Source organism: Brachyistius frenatus, unplaced genomic scaffold (genome assembly GCF_029030835.1).
Source record: "Brachyistius frenatus isolate BFR_SWC_R1_liver_20210118 unplaced genomic scaffold, ASM2903083v1 Contig_60, whole genome shotgun sequence".
NCBI lineage: Eukaryota > Metazoa > Chordata > Actinopteri > Embiotocidae > Brachyistius > Brachyistius frenatus.
The window spans coordinates 1668089-1690990 of record NW_027210659.1 but is presented as its reverse complement, the minus strand read 5'-3'; the positions used below and the strand labels follow the sequence as shown (position 1 = coordinate 1690990).

General features: G+C 38.4%; 1 protein-coding gene and 1 long non-coding RNA gene across 2 annotated transcripts in view; one reads left to right on the top strand and one right to left on the bottom strand.

The window, feature by feature from the left end:
• adamts3 (ADAM metallopeptidase with thrombospondin type 1 motif, 3) overlaps positions 1 to 22902 on the top strand; it is a 139638-nt gene that overhangs the window by 72231 nt on the left and 44505 nt on the right. Inside the window, exons 7-8 of the mRNA XM_069705990.1 lie at positions 1989 to 2145; positions 15639 to 15744. Coding sequence (XP_069562091.1) covers positions 1989 to 2145; positions 15639 to 15744 — 263 coding nt within the window. The remainder of the gene's footprint in view (positions 1 to 1988; positions 2146 to 15638; positions 15745 to 22902) is intronic.
• LOC138625223 (uncharacterized) overlaps positions 1 to 22902 on the bottom strand; it is a 417346-nt gene that overhangs the window by 387873 nt on the left and 6571 nt on the right. The window lies entirely within an intron of this gene.

Sequence of the window (22902 nt, the reverse complement as noted above, 5' to 3'; positions counted from 1 at the left end):
AGTCATAGTAATATCGACATGTTTGTGTTGACTGTTGCTCAGACAAAATGACATAATTGAACATGTTAACTTGGGCTTTTTCACTATTTGTTGATATTTTGTAAAATTAACAATGAATTGATTAAAAAGAAAATCCTTTGATGAAATAATAATTCCAAAGGTGTCGTGAGGGTTCATTACACACTAACACAACTTGACAACAGACAAGCTCAATATAATGTAGATAATTTGTTGTGCTAAAACTGCAGCAGCTTTTAAACAGAATGCATCAATATTAACAGAAACGCAAGAATACGACTGATTTGTACTTAAGGGATACATATTTTAAACAAATTCACAATTAGTCAAATTATGTCGACACAACTGATAGTAAACATGGGACTTTAAGAGTACCTTTGGATCTGGTGCCTCTGGGCAGTTGCTTTGTTGGCAATACAGCCTTCCTCATATCTTCACCTTTTACAAAGATACGTGGGTGGACATGTCAGAATCCGCATAAATTAAAGATATTAAAATCCCAATAGGAATAACACTGGTTAACAAGGATTTTGTCCTATGCAAACAAATACCTCTTTCTTATCAACTGCTTTACACTGAACCCAATCATGTTCTCAGAACTTTTGTTTTTATATAACTCAGAATTTTTGTTCCACTCACATGGAGCAAGCATCAAGGAAAGTTGAGTCTTTCAGTTTTGACAAATGCAAAATATTAAGTGTAACAACAGATTTATTTATGAATAAATATATATCATATATATATATATATATATATATATATTCTGTCACATAAAAAACAGGTCTGGAAAGAAAATCTTAACTCGTTTGAATTCAGCCTATAAAGTACTAGAGGACCGACCAAAGAAAGTAACACGTTTGTTTCTCAATGGTTAATCTAAAAATGTGCAAAGGGGTCAAAATGCTTGTAGTAGTCAACAGTCAGTTAGAATGTTGTATTAACGTAGAATATTGTATTATAATACATCAATAAAAAATAAGATTCCAAGTTGATCAATTTGTGAAGTTATCTTTGTCAGCTGCTATAACGTTATATGTTTTGCTACTTAATGTTGAGCAGAACCTTTTTTTCTGCTTTGCAGTCTTGAACTCAAATATTAGTTACATCAGATTTGTACTAATTACTCTATTAAACTACCCTAAACTGAAGACCAAAATATTCCAGATGCTCTGGCCACCATGAATAAGTAGAATATCTATGGGTAACATGTTGGACGTGCAGCACAAATATTTGTACCTTTCCTTGACACACTGAAAGACTGTTCAGCAACTTGTTGTTTTTGCTATGAGGAGACAAAGGCTCTGACCCAGAGACGCATCAACCTGCCATCACTGGCTGCAGCTGAAAACAAATCTGCCTTAGCTGGATAAAAGTTCCAAATACTTTCCAAGGATTACACAAAAGAACAACAAATTCAAATCATCATGGTCTCATGCTTCCTACTAATACTCAACTGTTGTCTATTTGAAAAATCACAATAAAGTCAATAAGGCACACAGCATTCAGTCCAAACATGTCATCATTTTGGTGGCAGTCATAGTTATTATTCTTATGCTGTTATTGTAACAATAAATATGTAGAATGAGAAGTGGTTATGTCAGATGAGTCTATTATCATTAATAATGGAGCTGGGATGCTAAATGCAGAAGTAAATATACGCAGAGCGCAGAGGTTAGCCACTCACTCTCCTTCATACGTATTGTAAAATGCATGTTCACACTTACATGGAGAAAGTATGCAAATGACAATGGCACATTGGTGATGTATTTTGCCAAGCATTTTTCTTTTTAGATTGTTCGGACAAAATATTGTTTGCAATTCACTTATCATTTTCAGTATGTCTACAGTGAAAACTGTTCATACTTCAAGATTACAATATGTGTAGTTTTGGCCTGCTGACAGAATACTAAAAGGTTTCTTTTCAAAAGCAAAGATCAGTGGTAAGCAGTTCTCTTTCTTTTGCCTGTCAGTCCATCAGCCTCATTGAAAGAGGCAACCCATCACGCAGCCTGGAGAATGTGTGCCGCTGGGCCTTTGTGCAGCAGAAAGGCGACCCTGATCACGCCGAACACCACGATCACGCCATTTTCCTCACTCGCCAAGGCTTCGGCCCCACGGGGATGCAGGGTAAGACCCCGGAAGACATGCAATGCATTATTCAAACAGGAATGTGTGATTGCCTGCAGAATTGTGTGTCTAATCTGAATACAGTTACGGGAGGTTATTGGCCACATTACACAGGAGTCAAAGCATCCTGTCTTACAAAATGCGTAACTTGTTATTCAAGGCTGATTCTCTGATTTATTCTCAACATATTTATGAGAGGTGATGACTTGATGTTAAAAGCTGCAATTCAAAAGATTTTCTCTTTCACATTTAATAAGCTGTTTTTAAGAAAGTTTCAAAGTGAGAGATGGCTCTTATTTGCAAAATCCGTCCAGGTTCTCCCTGATTGCATTTCAAATGTAGTTATAAAAATGATTTGTGCCCCCGTGACTTGAGGTAAATGCACAGGATGTTTTTCCGATTCAGAAAAAAACACAATACCACTGCAGGAGTGAACATTCAAATAGCCTTCTTATCAACATTATCAAGCACAAATAGCATGAGCAATCCTCCCTGAGTAAGACCCCAAAGCATCTTTGTGCTTCCTATTCGGCACCTCTCCTAACTTTCTACTGTTGTGGATGCTGACCTGAAAGACTTGAGGCTCAAAGCAATATCACTGATTACCGGATTGTTGCCTGCCGACTCTGTCTTTTCTCCACAGCAGTCAAACTGAAACAATGAGGCCAACTAACTGTTGGAAGCCAGCACTAGAAGGACCATTCAACTTGCTTCATGCCTTTTTCACCTTTGAATATTAGCTGCATTTCTGTTTCACTTTGAAGAACAAACACGCACAAATGATTCAGGTGTGTTTAATAAGCACTTATGAGGCATGACTTGATTGTTCATTGTCTCTTGTATGCTGTTCTTTTCACTCTCACAGCCCACACACACACACACACACACACACACACACACACACACACACACACACACACACACACACACACACACACACACACACACACACACACACACTGTATAATGTGGGAAGGTAATTTTTGAATTGCCTTACAAAAGGCTGTGTTATGATATGGTGCGAGGAAAAGGAAATTGAATTGAATTGACATGTCGTACATTACCGAGCCATTTGCAGACCTCACAGATGCAGTGACATTTTGTCAGATTTATTTCACGCATTCACAACAGAAAGTTTGGCACCATTAACCTGACAATTTGAACCACCACTGTTACTTCGTTTCACCAGGTGAAAGCTCTGCCAATATGATCATAACAATAAAATATCCCTGTCTGTCAGGTCTGTGGTGCTTTATATTCAGAACGACAACATAATGTGAGTTGTTTCCTGCAAAATAATCCTAAAACACAAAATATGATGGATAGAAAACAGAGTTCTATCTAACTTGCACACTAATGGGGGGAAATGCTGCAGACACTGTAGATGAAGCTATGGTGTTGAGCTGAAGTCACACAGAGTTTGACTCAAAAAATACAAAGCAAGTTTCACCGCAGTAAAGTGGTGCAATCATACGGCGAGATGAAAAGATCAGAGTACCAAAGTAATTACAATTCATCACCACATTTCACGGCAATCCATCAAATAGTTATTGAGATATTCCAGTCAAGACGAAGATGACGGATTGTCTTACTGACCTGTCATGTGTTGTTATATAGCATGATGGGGGTCTCCAACCGACAGGGGCCGCGAGCTACTGGTTGGATATGTCTGTGTTGAGTATCAAATTGTTATTGTTCACATACAAGAAGTTTGTTCAGGTGGTTTGGTGGAGCTCAGCTGTGTGAATACATGTTACAGTGTCCAAGAGCAACATAAGTAGGTCTCAGAGAAAAAGGATTGGAAACTCCTGATCTATTATGTCTTGAGGCCAGTAGAAAAACTTGGAGAGTTACAAATGTGTGTGACTTGACTGTTTAATAATAACATCTTACATCTTTTTGTTTCAAGAAAAACGTAGAAGCAAATTATCGTGACACCAAACATCACCTAAACATCCTAAAGCAGCATTTTCCTTATCTATCGTTTATAGATACACACATATAGACATCTATTGTATTTTTTGTAGTACAACTGTATGCATGGTCACTTACTACTTACAATAAACATTGACCTACATATGTCACCCATACTTAACAACTTTAACTCTGCACAGTATGTTAACATTTATCCTCTTTCTTCCATTTACGGTAAATAACATGTTAGTGGCTTTACAGTCGACCAGAGCATGACAGGTGTAAGACTGGCTTTTACAGGTACAAGAACAGGTGCTGACATCAATGAGGTGCGCACACCTAGTCTGTTCCACCTGTCCTCCTCAGTTCTGGAAACCTTTCTTCTTTGCTATCCAGCAGGTGATACCTGCTATCGGGTGTTGAGATCATAAAAGACCTCAACTGATGATCAATATTTCTCACAACAGCTTGTTGCCAAGTTTTGCCTACCTTTAATCGGACTATCTTTTTTTTTTTTTTACTTTATTGTGAAAATCCAGGGCTTAATGTGCGTTTAAATTCCCAACCTGCAAACTGTCAAAATCTGTACTTGAAAAATGGGATCCATTGTCTGACAGGACCTCATCTCGGATCAAGCAAACATAAATTTAAGGGCTACGATGATATGCTTGCTGGTTGTCTAAGGCAGTTTGGCAGTTTCAGGACACTTAAGGCTGTAGTCTGCATGCAGTATTCATTTTGCTCAAAGTGCAACAGTTCCATGCCCAGTTTTGACCAAGGCCTGTCTGAAATGTCAAGTGTCAAAGACTGCAAACTCCACAATGTGCATGTCCTTGCCCGGTTTGTACGCTACATCCATGTTTAAAACCCTTCAAGCCCTAGAGGCCCCCAATTGGGGGCCAGAGACTAAACTATTATTAAAATATGGACATATATACTGATATTTACACATCTGAACAAATCTCACAAGTGTTCCCTTTATTGTTATTTTTTTTAATTTTATATATCATTTTTTTTATTGTGTTTGCAGAGATATACTCTTTTTGCAATTTTCGATCAGAGGCGTAAAAAATAGGTGTGTTTTTAAAGGGTTAAAGGTTGGTGAGTCATCACTGTCTCCTGCACTATGGGTGGAACTTTGTATAGTCCCTTTCTGAACACTGACACAAGTAGTTTATGGTCAGATTCCACATATTTACAGATTTTCCTTTCAGATATTTTCTTCACACCAATGCACAATAACCAGGACTTCTATACATGCATATTTTAAAACTGTGTCAATAAGAGATCTTGAGCTTATATGCCACATCCATGTCTTACATTTTTGTAGCTCGCAATTTTTCAAGGCATACATGTTTCTTTTTATTTTACATTGTAAAACCTAAGAACGGCAACGACTCACTTCTTAAGCTAATCAAAGCTGTTTTGCTGATGTGCTTCCCAATGCCACGCAGCATCCCCTACCAGGAGCCTTCTGAGTGGTGCACCTACAGTGGGTACGGAAAGTATTCAGACCCCTTTCAATTTTTCACTCTTTGTTTCATTGCAGCCATTTGCTAAAATCAAAAAAGTTCATTTTATTTCTCATTAATGTACACTCAGCACCCCATCTTGACAGAAAAAAACAGAAATGTAGAAATTTGTGCAAATTTATTAAAAAAGAAAAACTGAAATATCACATGGTCATAAGTATTCAGACCCTTTGCTGTGACACTCATATTTAACTCACATGCTGTCCATTTCTTCTGATCCTCCTTGAGATGGTTCTACTCCTTCATTGGAGTCCAACTGTGTTTAATTAAACTGATTGGACTTGATTAGGAAAGGCACACACCTGTCTATATAAGACCTTACAGCTCACAGTGCATGTCAGAGCAAATGAGAATCATGAGGTCGAAGGAACTGTCCAAGGAGCTCAGAGACAGAATTGTGGCAAGGCACAGATCTGGCCAAGGTTACAAAATAATTTCTGCAGCACTCAAGGTTCCTAAGAGCACAGTGGCCTCCATAATCCTTAAATGGAAGAAGTTTGGGACGACCAGAACTCTTCCTAGACCTAGCCGTCCAGCCAAACTGAGCAATCGTGGGAGAAGAGCCTCGGTGAGAGAGGTAAAGAAGAACCCAAAGATCACTGTGGCTGAGCTCCAGAGATGCAGTAGGGAGATGGGAGAAAGTTCCACAAAGTCAACTATCACTGCAGCCCTCCACCAGTCGGGGCTTTATGGCAGAGTGGCCCGACGGAAGCCTCTCCTCAGTGCAAGACATATGAAAGCCCGCATAGAGTTTGACAAAAAACACATGAAGGACTCCCAGACTATGAGAAATAAGATTCTCTGGTCTGATGAGACCAAGATTGAACTTTTTGGCGTTAATTCTAAGCGGTATGTGTGGAGAAAACCAGGCACTGCTCATCACCTGCCCAATACAATCCCAACAGTGAAACATGGTGGTGGCAGCATCATGCTATGGGGGTGTTTTTCAGCTGCAGGGACAGGACGACCGGTTGCAATTGAAGGAAAGATGAATGCGGCCAAGTACAGAGATATCCTGGAAGAAAACCTCTTCCAGAGTGCTCTGGACCTCAGACTGGGCCGAAGGTTCACCTTCCAACAAGACAATGACCCTAAGCACACAGCTAAAATAACAAAGGAGTGGCTTCGGAACAACTCTGTGACCATTCTTGACCGGCCCAGCCAGAGCCCTGACCTAAACCCAATTGAGCATCTCTGGAGAGACCTGAAAATGGCTGTCCACCAACGTTCACCATCCAACCTGACGGAACTGGAGAGGATCTGCAAGGAAGAATGTCAGACGATCCCCAAATCCAGGTGTGAAAAGCTTGTTGCATCATTCCCAAGAAGACTCATGGCTGTACGAGCTCAAAAGGGTGCTTCTACTCAATACTGAGCAAAGGGTCTGAATACTTATGACCATGTGATATTTCAGTTTTTCTTTTTTAATAAATTTGCACAAATTTCTACATTTCTGTTTTTTTCTGTCAAGATGGGGTGCTGAGTGTACATTAATGAGAAATAAAATGAACTTTTTTGATTTTAGCAAATGGCTGCAATGAAACAAAGAGTGAAAAATTTAAAGGGGTCTGAATACTTTCCGTACCCACTGTACTTCATAATGGTTTGGGGTCAACTTTGAGGTCCTATACCATGTCTAACAACCTCACCAGTGCAGATTCATCTGTAGTAGGTGTGATATTGCCATATCCATCACTGCTCTATTTTGTAGTCCATCTGCACTCTAAATGTGTCCAAATCCATCGTTTCACAGTCTTTCCAATTATGGACCTTTTTCTGTTCACCTTTAGGTTAATGATCCTTACTCTCTGTCTCTGTCTTTTGTGGTGCTGTTCTTTTCCCCTACTCCACATCCAAATGCCCTCCAGTCTCTCAGCTGTGCAATTATGGAAAACTTCTGGAATTCATGAGACACCAAAGAGAAGCCTCTTGACTCAATTTGCACCAAATATTGTGTAAAAGATACTTCGCTTAGAGCTGTTCTCATCCACTTGTATTTGCTAGAAACCAGATGCTTTTGGCTCTCAGCCGCAACCATCTCTAATGTGCACAATGGATATTGTTCCATCTTTATGACTCTGTTGAGATGTTGGTGGTGAGTACATATTCTTTTTTTTTTTTTTTTTTTTTTTTATTTAGCTTGCTAAACACTAGCTGAACCCAGTTTCTCCATCTTTCCTAGCTCACTTTTGATTTTGTCTTCGACTGTTAAAGGCAATTTTCTGTTATAGAAAATAGAATAGAATAACTGGAGCCACTGCTGAATCAGTCTGAATGCATTGCTGTCCAGCTCCACACCCAAGTCCTGTCTGGACATATATATATATATACCTTTAGGATGTTATTTTGTTCACTTTGTGGACTCGTTTTTTTATCATTATCTTTGTGTGCAGCATTGAAGGTTAGCCTTGATCTTGGGGAATTCCAACTCATGGACTGTAGTTTTGTACTCACATTTCAACTATGCCATGCACTGAATGCACTATGCATTGCACTATGAATGACCTTGTGATGAAAAAATGTCACTAACTTGGAACGGGAGTCTGGCAACAAAGCATTCTCTTGTCTCAAAGACACGGTGGGTGGAACCAAAAATCTCAAATTTGGGCTCATCAGACTAAAGTGCAGATTTCCACTGGTTTAATGTCCATTCCTTGTGTTTCTTGGCCCAAGTAAGTCTCTTCTTCTTGTTGTTCTTCCTCAGTAGTGGCTTCTTTGCAGCAATTGGACCCTGACGGCCTGATTCACGCAGTCTCCTAATGAACAGTTGATGTTGAGATGTGTCTGCTACTTGAACTCTGCGAAACATTTATGTGGGCTCTAATCTGAGGTGCTGTTCATTTGCACAGCGTGCGGGTTCCCATATATCACTGCTTGCAGTTTTAATTTCAAGTGTTCCTTCATAGTTTTGATGTCTTTAATATTAATCTGCAATGTAGAAAAAATAAATAAAAAACATTGAATGAGAAGGTGTGTCCAAACGTTTGACTGGTACTGTAGCAATGCTAGTAAATATTGAGGAATTGAAGCTGGAGTCAAAACAATGCCTAAAGTAAAACATTTTTTTATTGTGCAATGGTACAATATTTCATCCAGTCAACCACCTACAACCTCAAACAAACCTGTGTGGCGCTTTTGTTATTGGTCAAATGACCTCCATCATATGACATTTTTCATATGACCTATGTCCCATGACCTGTCTCAAGTGACATGCGCCTATATTTATGCCGAGGAAAGGTGAACCATCACGACTGACACCATCTTCTGGTGGACTTTGGATGTATGACTAACTTTATCATGATACAAGGCTGCATTTAACAGAATCATTTTGATAAAACATGTAAAATGCCAACACAACCATAGCTGCAGCAGACCATCCACGGCAGTGTTATAACAATAACAGAAGCTCTTGCTGATAACAAAGGATTCCGTTGCCATCGCAAGATTCCCAGCTGCAACCACAACACAAAAGCTGTCTTACTGAAGGTGCATGATTTAATTTTAGTCTTTTACGTGCCCATGAATCCGGTGTTGTTTGCTTGTAGTTTGACGCTGCTTTTCAAGTGTTGTTACTTATAACAACAATAGTGAATAAAATAACCTGTAGAATACCTATGGTTTCATGCATCTAGTTTATTCTGGCATAAGTGGAGTTAGTCTCAAAACACACAAAGCCAGCTTTATCTGAAATGACCAGTGACCTGGAAGACAGCTCTGTACCTGAAATATTAGACAGTGCAGCATCTCTAGCCGGGGCTGTCAGAAATAAAGCAGGAATTGAAATGGAATTGAATCTGAATTTCATACTTTCAGACATGTGGTTGTCAAGGGAATAGGAGCCAAGGTACATAGACACAACATCTGGCAATATAGAAAGCACGAGCCAGTCTCTATTGCTGTGTAAGTCACACTGTCAGTGTTCTTATGTACTGTGTAATTGTGTCACAGCATAGATAGTACTGTATTTGGTAATTAATTAACACTGACCCCTGTGGGAATAGCAGCAACTTAAAGAACACAAAATAGGAGTAAAAGTATTAACTGTGTGAATACCAAGAACAGATTGGGGCCTTCCTGTTCCCTTGATAGCTCTTGTCAGTGTTGTGCTGTGTTCCAAATGACATACTTCCCGTTGTACGCTAATAAATAGTGCTCAAAATGTGTACAATCTAAAAAAAAAAAGTGCACAAAAGGACTCTTACTTTTGTAGTGCAGGAATTTTGACAGGGTATTGTTGTTTCAAATTCACACTACTGTTCTGCACTGACCTCAGCATGTAAACACATCACCCTCCAAAATATCTGCAGCTTTAATTATTTTATCCGGAAATCAATGTGTTTTTGTGCCCTCTGTTTAACACTCAATAAACACAGAATTTTCTGTCCAGAAGCAGCAGTGAAAAAGAAACACTTTTGTTCAGTGTTCATGAACAGCTACAGCTTCCTCAGACGGCTACTTTGAAAATCCTTTGCATCGGTGGCCCCGCCCCTTCCTCTACATAGCCGAGATGGTGACCGTTTAGGGTGAAAAGTGTCCAAAGTTTCACACTTCTTTAATGGACTGTTTTGAGTGCATCGTCCTGGCACTTGTAGTGCACTGCATGTTTCTGTACTGACAGTGTGAACGCACTTATGCACTCAAAATAGTGAGTGTTAGGACACAAGTACACCATTTGGAACACAGCACTAGTTTCAATTCAGTTTGATTAATATACGTATGAGCACAGATGTAAACAAAAGCAAATTACTTCAGATATGTTGACTATTAATCATTTCTAGCACAGCCTTAAGACTTTTTTTGTATTCGCTCTGACTTCCGACAGGCTCTTACTTCAATAAGTCAATTAGATAAATGATAGCTTTTATTGTGTTGTGATTTCATTTGAGCTGCTCGTTTAACTGTTTGAAAACGAACAGATGGTGTAAATGAGGTGCCAAGAGGCAGGCATATTTAATATGCATGACCTCTTCCATTAGATCTCACTGACAGAAGTTACTCTGGAGTCACTTTTTGTCAGGACTTTTGCGATGGAGTAAGTTGATAACGCTGATACCTATTATACTTTTATATACAGGTTACTATTGCTTTAATGTCACCGGTTATAGATTGTATTTGTATTAATTGTAAGGTAGCCATGTTTAGGTATTTATTTCACTAGATCAACAAAAAAAAACAACTAAATATGCAGTTATTGCTCTCCTGTTTTAATTTACTTCAATGTCGAGATAATGTTCAGCATACAGTTGTACAATGAAAGGAGATTTGAATGACAACACCCACTTTTGGTTTGATCCAGTGAGGAACACACTGAAGCACCTCAGTGTCACTAGACAGGCAATTACTGCATGCAGATGATGAACTGCACGCATACTGTAAGTGAAATAACCCTGTACCATACTTTTCAAAGACAAAACCTTTTATCGTTTTTCTTTCATATTCACTTCACTCATATGTAAAGCACTGCATTAGGTAAAATACTAAAGGGCTCAATGACTCACAGTGGTGTGTCCCCCCACAAGGCCTGCCGCAGATGGAAAAAGGTCAGTGTGTGTTTGTATCTTGATGTGCAGAAAATGCTGCATCTGTTTTACATTGTACACTGGATAATTGAAGCATGACTGACAGCTCGGGGATGAATTGATAACACCTGTACTTTATTCATGGCAGGAGACACTATATGTAGTGGTCTATTTCCTGCATGGAGGCTCTTCAACTGAACTGAGTTTAAGGCTTAAAGCCATTTAATCAATTTCTTCCTGCTTGCTAACCTGCAGTCCATAAAGTGAGCTTGTTAGTTTGCAACAACAGTGATTTATGTATTGTCTGTTGCAAATAATAGTAAATAAAATAAACAAGCAAGCAGTTTTTAAATACAAACAAATCATTTGGAATAAAGCTGTTAAATAAAATAAAAAACGTAATTATTCATTCAATAATATTTTATTCGTATAGATTAAACACTGGCTGCATTTGTCTGTTTTGTGCAGTACAAGGGGCTTTTTTCTGCGCTTGCGCTAAGTTGCAATTTTAGCATATGAAGTGAAAGCAGCTGCACCAGACAGGGGACGTGCCACTAAACATAAACTGAACACAAGATTTTTTAGATTTAATGCAAACTTTCAGTTCAGTTAATCATATAATAAATTAAGCTGACTCTTGTCTTTTGAATTTTAAGTAAATCAGGCAGTTGTCGCGCCTCACGATGCAGTAGCTAATCTCAGCCATAAAATATGAAATGCACTCGGGTTAACTACAAATGAATTGCCTGTAATTCACACATAAAGGGGAAACAATTTGAAAATGTTTTCATCTTCTCATCTGGTTTGGTAATCTAGCCAGCCTTGCAAGGCCATGGAGTTTGACACGGCACCATTTGAGCACAAAAGGTTTGGACAATTTACACACGGCAGCTTAGTCCATTTAATTAATGATTGAGATGCAATCTTTGACCTTTAATTATTGTCAGTGTTTGGCATTTATAAGAGGCAGGATTTTGTCTTATATCATTGAACCGCTTCTCATGATACCAGGAGAAGAGGCGTTTAAAATATTAGTTACCTCTTTCTAAGCAAATTTAGCCTCATCCTCCTGTGTAAAGTTTAGATGGTGGAGCGATCTTCAGCCAGTAGCAATTGACAATATGCTGTGACAATATGATTTTAAAGAGAGGAGCTGATAATTTGGATGTGTTTATAGTCGGCCATGACATACCTTGTAATTATCTATTCCTCCTACTTCAGCATTGCGCCACAGTCGTGCCTACACTTTTGGTTTACATTTATGTATTTTTACCAAAATGCCGAACAACTTGGCCACACCTATTTGCATCCCTGTCGCACCTGTCCCTGCGTTGTACCTATGGGGACACATATAGGACCCTGGGCCTTTGTAGACTTTGGTGCAGGATTACTATTCTTGACGACCATTTTTTTTTCTCTCTCTATTAGGTCTCTGAAATTATGAGAAAAAAAAATTCAACTACTAATGTTCAGTCCATTGGGTAAAATTTGAACAAATTACTTTTTATTCATTATGACACTATTTTATTTTATTTTATATCTTTGATGGGCTGTTGTTTGGAGGACTGGAACCGGGCTCTAACATCTTCATGTGTTTCAAAGCTTTTATGAAGAAGAAGAGTGTTAGAAAACTTAAATTGACTATTTTTTTACAATACCTTAATACTATTCTTGACACTCTGATAATTTAATTCAACGATTCCCTTTTCTTCTGACAACTAAGAAATAAATGTTGGCTAGCTATGAATGGTGAATCGAGAACAAAAGCGCGTATCAGTTCCCCTGTTTCTTCTATTGCACCGTAAATGTTTTTTTTTTTTAAAAAGACAGCATGGTACTTTAATTAATATCCCACTGTCTGACTTTTTACTTCCATGCAAAACCCAAGTCTGTTTAAGCTCCCTTTCATTCTTTCCAAGTGCAATATGGGGAAAGAGGAGAGCTTTGGCTATTTGTTTTGCACACTCATGAATGAAAATGTGGATTTTGAATTCTTTCATCAATTTCAAGCTCAACTATACTGGGAAAATAAACCACAATCTTCTGCCTTTTGGTTTCCCTCTTTGAATGTGACATGTTTTGAAATTGAATGATTTCCACGGGCCAAAATAAGACACTGACCAGATTTCACCCCGCCAACAGTGAACAGACAATAAAGGGGATGTTGGTAAAGATGGAATGGAAATGCTGGTTTTGCTCTCCAGAAATAGCACATCTAGTCCATGAAACATTATAAAAACAAACAAACATATCCACGGCATGAGGTTAAAAACAACAAAAGTCAACTCCCATCAGTCATTTAAATCACATCTATATTTTCTTGACTTTCCAGGACATGTTTGCCTGAAGACTTTGTTTATTTTTGACCCTGACTGATACAGGTTGATCCCTGTTCATCATTCATTATTCAATATATTCGTAATCTCAGAGATCAGTGAAGCCTTTCAGATCTGTACATTTGGAGAAATGCTTCTGAAACCTTATTAGATATAAACAAAATGAGGGGAATAATTAAAGCAGTGGGCTTTAATTCTGCATTAGCTCTCATGCACATTTATGTCAGTTATATTATGAGACCGTTTTGAGTAAAAATAGTTCACTAATTTCTAGTAGCCTTCAATTTGTGTCTTCACTATTATTTTTGTCTTTCTCGCTGCCATTGTCCCCAAGGTTACTTTTTCTTCCAAATGTGCTTGTCCTCTCAGCCTTTACCAACACTATTGTATAATTTTTGTCATTCTCTGGTGATATGTTGCTATCATGACTGGATCCTCCTACAATGACTTTTTTTTGGGGGAAATTCTGGTTCCTGGATTTTAGATATTTATTAGGGATTATCCATAATAGTAGTTATTTTATAGCATAATATAAATCTAAGCTGCTATCCGCTAAGCTGCTATACGCTAAGCGTTTACTAATGTATGGCATTAATGCATAGCTGTCTGATTATGTGTTAATAGAATAAGGCAAGGCAAGAAAGCTACTAAAAGTATAAACAACATCTTCAACTCAAGGATTATGAGATCTGATTTAACTAATCTGGTTTAAATTATCAGTGATTCAACTTAATATTAGGACAGCAATTAGGGTTTGTGATACTACTTCTACTAACGTGTGTGGACCCCAAGAAACAGCATCCTGCAGGCCTGCAAATTAGTCCAAGTTGCTCTCTGCTGCAGCTTTTGTTAGTTAGCAATGATAAAATGGGCCATCAGATAAACTAATCTGGATATTCATCAGATAATTCTGTAATTAATGATGAAAGCTGGATCAAAAGAGGGAACTATTAAAGATTCACCCAACCTGTAAATGCAAGCGGGGCTAAGCTAGATTTTAAAAAGGTGCCCTCCTCCAATTCCCAGGGTAGTTGCACCCTCGGGAAAGCATAATGCATGAACGGTCACTTATGCATGGTTTTTTTTTTACTCTCCCTGGATGCCACATAGCTGGGTCATTTCAGGGTTTCTTTGCTTTTACAGTCTTTCTTTTTTTTTTAATTTAATGTCTCTTTTAGTCTTATTTTTGTGCATATGTTTTAATAGTTGTAGATGTAGGTGTAATACCAATATATGTGAAGTTTTTTTTCAGTGAAATTGAAAAAAAAGTTTAATTGAGACTTCAACATGATTAATCTTATTCTCTGCAAAGAAACAGACACGACATTTTAAAATACAGCATCAGGTAAACTATTTAAGGTCAGCTCAATTGAGTTTGCTTACAGATTAGCTTCAGCAGCATTTTGTTATCTTTGCTTTAGTTTAATGTATTATAATCTTTGCTCAGAGCACAACTGAGATTCAAAGGAAACACTTAGAAGAAAAGAAACATCCATTAATCCATGGTTTATTTAGACAGGAACTCATGAAAAGACTGATTTGATTTGGGATTTGCTTTCCAAATGATCAATAAATACATTTTAACAGGAAGGCAATCAGAAATGGCACTGTGCCAAATATATATATATTCGCTGGGTTGGCCAAAATCTGTATTCACTAATGTGAATGTGTCAGTGTGGGCTTTACTTTTTGTAAATGAATACTTGTGGTTTGATACCAAAAAAAGTTCAATTTATTAAGTTGCAGCTGAAGTTGGTGTGTTACTCAGTGAAGTGGCAAAAAAAACACAAGGAAGTACATGTTTATTCTGTAATTGGCATTGCTGTGGCTCGTCAGTGCTGCTATCTGTAGCTTCTATAGTTAGTTATCTATGGCCACAGGTCTGAGAGATGTATGCAACATCCTGAAAATAATGCACAGCAGGGAATAGTAGGGAAGCAATAGTCAAAATAATAATCATGAATCAGACAAGACATATAGCTCTTTCTCCCTTCAGTGTTGAATCTCTCACTGTGCCCTCCCCTCTTGCTATAGTTTTGATATGTATTTTCTATTTTGCAGCAGTGCTCATTATCACATGCATCATAGCAATCATGATGCACATGTGACACACGTAAACACACATTACACAAATACACTCTGCAGATATATTTTGAAATGTTTTAGAATAACCTTCCTTCTTCTTCCTTCAGGTTACGCTCCAGTCACAGGAATGTGCCACCCAGTCCGGAGCTGCACCCTTAACCACGAAGATGGCTTTTCCTCAGCCTTTGTTGTGGCTCACGAGACCGGACATGTGTAGGTTCCTCTTGTTATGTCCTTCCTTCTTTGTCCGTGTAAGTACTTAGAGCTCATAAACACACCCTTTCCTATTCCCAAGGTGACACTGTGTTGTATAGTGGGAGGGAAATTATTGTCCTTCTGTTTAATACCACAGCTTTCTGGGTGCTTTCTTCCATGTGATCTGTATGTTAGATGACACGGGGGGACCTTTAAGCAGATTGATCCTGACAGCGAACTTATTAGCTTTTATTGAGTTTCATGGTTTGCTTATTGAGTAGCTGTCCGAAGCATGACATCATTATCATGTTTCCAGCAACATATTTCACTTTGTAACACACTTACAGCTGCTGGAAACACTGTGAATGCCTGCAAAAACTTTAATAGGAATACCATAAATAAACACATATTGAGTGACTGAGGAAATTTACAGTAACATGCTAAACAAACAAGTAGATTTTGTTTAGACTCATGTTGTTTGGCATTCCCTGAAAGGAAATCTTGCACCTGATCACTCAAATTTAAAGGCTCAACATGTTTGACTCAATCATGTAACACAGAAATTTGACTGATTTGATTTGAGTAGTTAAAACCAAACCTTTTAACAAGCTCAGAGGAAAAGGAAGGCAAACAATGGGAATAGTTAAGAAACACATGCAGGCAATTGTTTTGTCTGCCAGCTGTCCACAGCAACTCGTCCTGGAGCCGAGTGAGTCCTGTTGGATAGGGAACAGAGTTAAGTCTGTCGATGTCAGGATTTAAGAGATAAGGGATTATAATTTGGAGCGAGGCTGGCAACATCAACAACATCAGATAGCTTTGCATATTAAGCATTATCAGTCCGGATTGAGGCAGATGAGGGTTTAGAATATTTGAATTCAGCAGATCTGAACACCATCTGCAGGACGGAACCTACCCAAGTCTTTACTTGTTTTTGTTTGCACTTGTTGAAAATGACATGACTTGTAAAGAGGGGAAGGACAGTGGTGCAGAGGACAGAAGCAAGAAAAATCATATGAAAGCAATGTGGTAACCAGGGGCTTTGTCGTAAATATACACAGCTTTCTAGTACTGAGGTGTGATGCTAGAAAGGGAATTCTTGAAGTCTTTCAATTCAATATCAAACATAAATCCTAGTAAAAAAAAGCTATTCAAAAAGACTGAGACAGCAGCTCGAGCTCTTGTGCTGAATAACAACTAAGAGAAAGAGGGACGATGTAAGCTGAGATGTGGCTGCATGAGGAAGAGAAAGGAAGATGATCTGGTTGAAAAGTCCCACTGATTAGATTGTTTCTGACTGAGTGTAATATCAGATATGTTAGCATAAATCAGTGAAGGGATTTTATTTGGCCAGTATGAATAGGAGGAACGGTTACAATAACCAAAGCTGTTACTATGTTTATATAAAAATGGAAATAATGTTTTTAGACAAACTTGGAAGAAAAATGATCCTTAAGTAAAACCTTCTTTAAGTCCGGTAGACATCTTACCAACTTCCCTCCTTAAATATGTACTGGTCTCTATTGGTCCCTGCCTAGTTTCTATCTGCCCCTGCAATCTGTCCCAGCTTACTTGAACCATGCAGTCGTACAGCCACTTGTGAAAAAAAACTAACCTTGAACCATCCCTTATTCAACACTACAGGCCGATAGCCAAGCTGCAACATTTTTAGAGAGAGTCATTGCCTATCAACTCACTGCCAACTTGACTGCACACAACATCAACATTGATAAATTTAAATCTGGGTTCCGTCAGAAACACTCTTCTGAGAGTCTCCAATGACCTAATGATGTCTGCTGACCAGGGTAATTGCTCCATTCTGGTGCTATTGGACCTTAGGGCGGCTTTTGACACTGTTGAGCACAATATATTGATTGAGAGGCTCAGGCATTGGGTAGGTGTTTGTGGTACCACCCTGGACTGGTTCTCCTCCTATTTGTTGGATAGGAGGTTTTCTGTGTCACTGGTTTTTTGACTGGCTAGGATTAAACATGAAAAGTGTGGGTGAGACTATAACTTCATCAATTGAAAACAAAGAAATGCGTACAGAAAAAAGCCCATGATGTTACATTCGACCTGTTGTGATAGAAAATGTGCGTGTTGAAAATCAAATTGATATTGTTCACAAAAAAGGTGTTTATGTAGCTGGTTTGAGTGGATCTCAGCTATGTGAATAAATGTAACTAAACATGAGTAGTTCTCAAACACTTTCATTTTGTAAAAGTAGCTCTCAGAACAAAAAAGGTTGGAGACTCCTGATGAGAGGTCACGTCTCATTTTGCTTCCTCAAACATTTTGCCCGACATGCCACTGACTGAGTGCAACACAAACAGACATGCTGTGAACACTGCAAACATTCCGTGGACAATTCCAGTTATTTTTTTGTATGTTTTAAATGCAAAATCTTGCATATTGCCCCTTCAATCTCTCTTATTTAGCTCAGATTTCTTGATTTCATCGCATCTGGACCACTTAGCAAACCATAGATACAGTGCATCCAGAAAGTATTCACAGCGCTTCACTTTTTCCACATTTTGTTGTTACAGCCGTATTTCAAAATGGATTAGATTCATTTTTGTCCTCAAAATTCAACACACAATACCCCATAATGATAATGTGATTTTTTTTTTTTTTTTTTTTTTTTTTGTAAAAATCTATTTAAAAAAAAATTGTTTTAAAAAAAAATCACATGTACATAGGTATTCACAGCCTTTCGCGTGACACTCAAAATTGAGCTCAGGTGCATCCTGTTTCCACTGATCATCCTTGAGATGTTTCTACAACTAAATAGTCCACCTTTGGTAAATTCAGTTGATTGGACATGATTTGGAAAGGCACACAGCTGTCTATATAAGGTCCCACAGTTGACAGTGCATGTCAGAGCACAAACCAAGCCATGAAGTCCAAGGAATTGTCTGTAGACTGCCGAGACAGGATTGTATCGAAGCACAGATCTGGGGAAGGGTACAGAAACATTTCTGCAGCATTGAAGGTCCCAATGAGCACAGTGGCCTCCATCATCTGTAAATGGAAGAAGTTTGGAACCACCAGGACTCTTCCTAGAGTCGGCCGCCCGGCCAAACTGAGCGATCGGGGGAGAAGGGCCTCAGTCAGGGAGGTGACCAAGAACCAGATGGTCACTCTGACAGAGCTCCAGCGTTGCTCTGTGAAGAGAGGAGAACCTTCCAGAAGGACAACCATCTCTGCAGCACTCCACCAAGCAGGCCTGTATGGTAGAGTGGCCAGATGGAAGCCACTCCTCAGTAAAAGGCTCATGACAGCCCGCCTGGAGTTTACCAAAAGGCACCTGAAGGACTCTCAGACCATGAGAAACTAAATTCTCTGGTCTGATGAAACAAAGATTGAACTCTTTGGCCTGAATGCCAAGCGTCATGTTTGGAGGAAACCAGGCAGCGCTCATCACCTGGCCAATACCATCTCTACAGTGAAGCATGGTTGTGGCAGCATCATGCTGTGGGGATGTTTTTCAGTGGCAGGAACTGGGAGACTAGTCAGGATGGAGGGAAAGATGAATGCAGCAATGTACAGAGACATCCTTGATGAAAACCTTCTCCAGAGCGCTCTGGACCTCAGACTGGGGCGAAGGTTCATCTTCCAACAGGACAACGACCCAAAGCACACAGCCAAGATAACAAAGGAGTGGCTTCGGGACAACTCTGTGAATGTCTTTGAGAGGCCCAGCCACAGCCCAGACTTGAACCCGATTGAACATCTCTGGAGAGATCTGAAAATGGCTGTGCACCGATGCTCCCATCTAACCTGATGGAGCTTGAGAGGTCCTGCAAAGAAGAACGGGAGAAACTGCCCAAGAATAGGTGCCAAGCTTGTAGCATCATACTCAAAAAGACTTGAGGCTGTAATTGCTGCCAAAGGTGCTTCAACAAAGTACTGAGCAAAGGCTGTGAATACTTCTGTACATGTTATATTTTTGTTCTTTATTTTTAATAATTTGCAAAAGTTAAAACAATTTTTTTTCACTTTGTCATTATAGGGTATTGTGTGTAACATTTTGAGGGAAAAAAAATAATTTAATCCATTTTGGAATAAGGTTATAACAACAAAATGTGGAAAAAGTGAAGTGCTGTGAATACTTTCTCTCATTTGCATTTAAGCAAAGTGCCAGTAATTGGCTTCCCTGGGCTACAGGATCCTGTGGCTCCTAATTTGACTCTCACACTAATGCCTTCAGTATTCACTCATGGTAAGACAACCAAGAACAGATATGCACATTCTTTGTTTTAATTAACCAATTGCCAAGGTTAGAATGTTTTGTTTAATGGCATTTTTCAAAGATGTCATGAAATAGTGTCAGACCATTATTTCCTCAGACTTGTGGTATTATTACCACGCGATGAATGGGGCAAGCTGTCTTAGTATGAGTCATCCCTCGTCTCTAGGTACATCAAATTACTCTTGTGACATTAACCTATATCCAGAAAAAATATATTTGAAATGTGACTTCAGTGTAATCACAGTAAAGCTCTAGACTAATTAGTTTTTGTTTCTGTATTTTTGTTTATCTTATTTTGAATATCCTTGAATGCTCTGCAAAAGGTTTCTAAAAATATAGTCCATTTGAACACATGCATCCTGCTAATATTTCAGACAAATTGTTATTCTACTTAACTACAAAGTTTAAGCCAACAGAGGCTCAACAGCCACCTCAGAGGGCTGAGATGACTTTTGTTATGACTTTGGTGTTATATCAATAAAATAAAAGTCAAAATAGTTTAATTTCATCAGCAGCAAAGGACAGACAGGGTGACATTGAAGTGATGCAGTGCATATTTGGTCCAATTACATACGTCAGTCTCATGCTCATGAACATATCTCAGGAACTTCTGAGAAGTCTGGATAAACATGAATGAAAACTGCACGTAACTTGACTGGCTGGTGGAGGCACATAACTGAGGTGCTAATTGTAGTTTAATAGAAATCTGCTAGCCAATTACAAATATAGTCTAAATATCTTAATACCAGCATTGTTGTGAATGCTTTGCAAAATGACCAAGTTTCATAACAAACCAAATAATTACATCACTTTCCCTTAAGGAGGGTGTATTAATTACAGACAAATGCTTTTTTTTTTTTTTTTTTTATTTTTTATTTTTTTTATGTCAAACTAATACAAGTATGCATAGATGTTGGTAATTTACCTTGAAAACTATTTGGGTAAGAACAATTTTTTTAAGCGCATCCCATGATCTTGATATGGGGATGTTTGGTCAGTCGAACAAACTCTTAAAGGCATATTTTTTTAAAAGGCAACATTTTCAGCAGAATCCAATAAGTGCACTCATCATCTGAACAAAAAAAAAGAAAAGAACAAAAAAAAAATCATCTTTTATGCCGATTTTAATATACAGTTGTAATAATGGCAGTTCAGTCACATTGAAACATACAGTATCGACACCTCATCTGCAGATGAGGTATTTACTGATGTTATGCTAGTAAAATGTGACCTATCATTCATAGCAAAGACGGTACAGAATATAAAGCTTCTATGGAAGCTTTTTTTTCTTTTAGTTTTCTCTTCAGGCTGTATGATATGGTGTAGAACAATACATGCATTCTTTGTGCCATCTGTCTTTCAGTGAGTTAAAATCTATGAATTGAGGTGAAAGCAAAATGTAGCATTAAACTTTGAAACAACACTGTTAAAAATAGCTAAAGTCAATAGGAGCCAAATTCAAATTGTTAAACAAAGGGAAGCACCTTTACTATCTGTTTTATTATATACCAATTTTGTGTTGCTATTTTAAGCATTGTATGCTCAGTTCATTGATATCAATAAAAATTACAGTAACGACTTTATAAGTTCAGTTAAGCACTTTCAGTTACTAATGTTAAATATATCAGTAGGCTACATAAAACTACAAAATGATCAAGATTCCCACTTTATCAGCCGTGCTGAGAATCTATTCACTTCCAGTTACAATCTAGAGCAAAGCAAAGGAAAACAAAATGTTTCCATATAGATCTCATAATACATATAGGGTATGTTTCAGTATGGAAGGTACTGTTTTGTTCAGTCCTCCACAAGCCTTGCCACCACACTGGCAGCGTTTCAGAAGCAGAAGGTTTAGTAGGTCCGATTTTGTTGATTTGGTCATTTTTCTTTGATGTTGTGCTTCGAGCATCGTTAAGTAGGCTACCGAGTTAAATTGTTTCTTTTTTTTGTATCTGTATTCATTGTGTTTATTGTTGTTATTTCCCAATTTGTTGTGCTGTAGCCTTCAGACAAATTTAATCCAGTTGGCTGTGGTTTAGTTGTTAAAGATACATTCATCCTCATAATTATTTTGTATCTATATTTCACATAAATTGATTTTTAGCGAGAGGAGGATGCATTTCTTCTCCTACTTGAAAGACTAAAGGGGTAAAGGGATTATGTTATGATGTGGTATACAATCAGAATTCTGCACAGGGTGTTTTAGTTTGAATGTTAACTGCATGCTCTATGGCAGGGGTGTCAAACTCATTTTAGTTAAGGAGCCACATACTGTCCACTTTGATCTCAAGTGGGCCAGACCAGTAAAGACGTCACATTTCCGCTGTTTTTGAAGCAATTACTAGCTCGATTAAAAAAAATTGTACTCATAAACCTCCATATTCTCATAGAAATGCAATTTATGTCTTTCTGTAATTTTCACACTTAGCAAAGTCATCCGGCGGGCCGAGCTGGACCCCCTGGCGGGCCGGACCCGGCCCGCGGGCCGTATGTTTGACACCCCTGCTCTATGGCATGCCTGTCTTTTTTCCTGCCCGGCTAATCTGTTCTGTGCAGCTTGACGTGGCTTCGGTGAAAAACTGATTGAGTTATTTTTAGCAGAGTGGAGAACAGCTTCTGAAACACTTCTGAAACTCACATCTTTGGTCTAATCACAAGCATTGTCTGGAATGCCTGTGATCAGTCATGACGCAGCAGGCACATACAGTAGCACATACACTTCAAGGGAAGTCACTGTTACTTTTGGCTGAACATGTTGTCATGTACACAATTTTAAAGTTTGTTAGCATAAGTATATAAGTATAACACCAGCAATTACAATCCAAAGTAACTATAAAGTAAGTTTGAGTTGAGGTCATGTTTCCAAAAGCGCCTGCGTCAATCTCTGCTGTCCTCAAGGTGAATACATACATTTTGATTTGTTA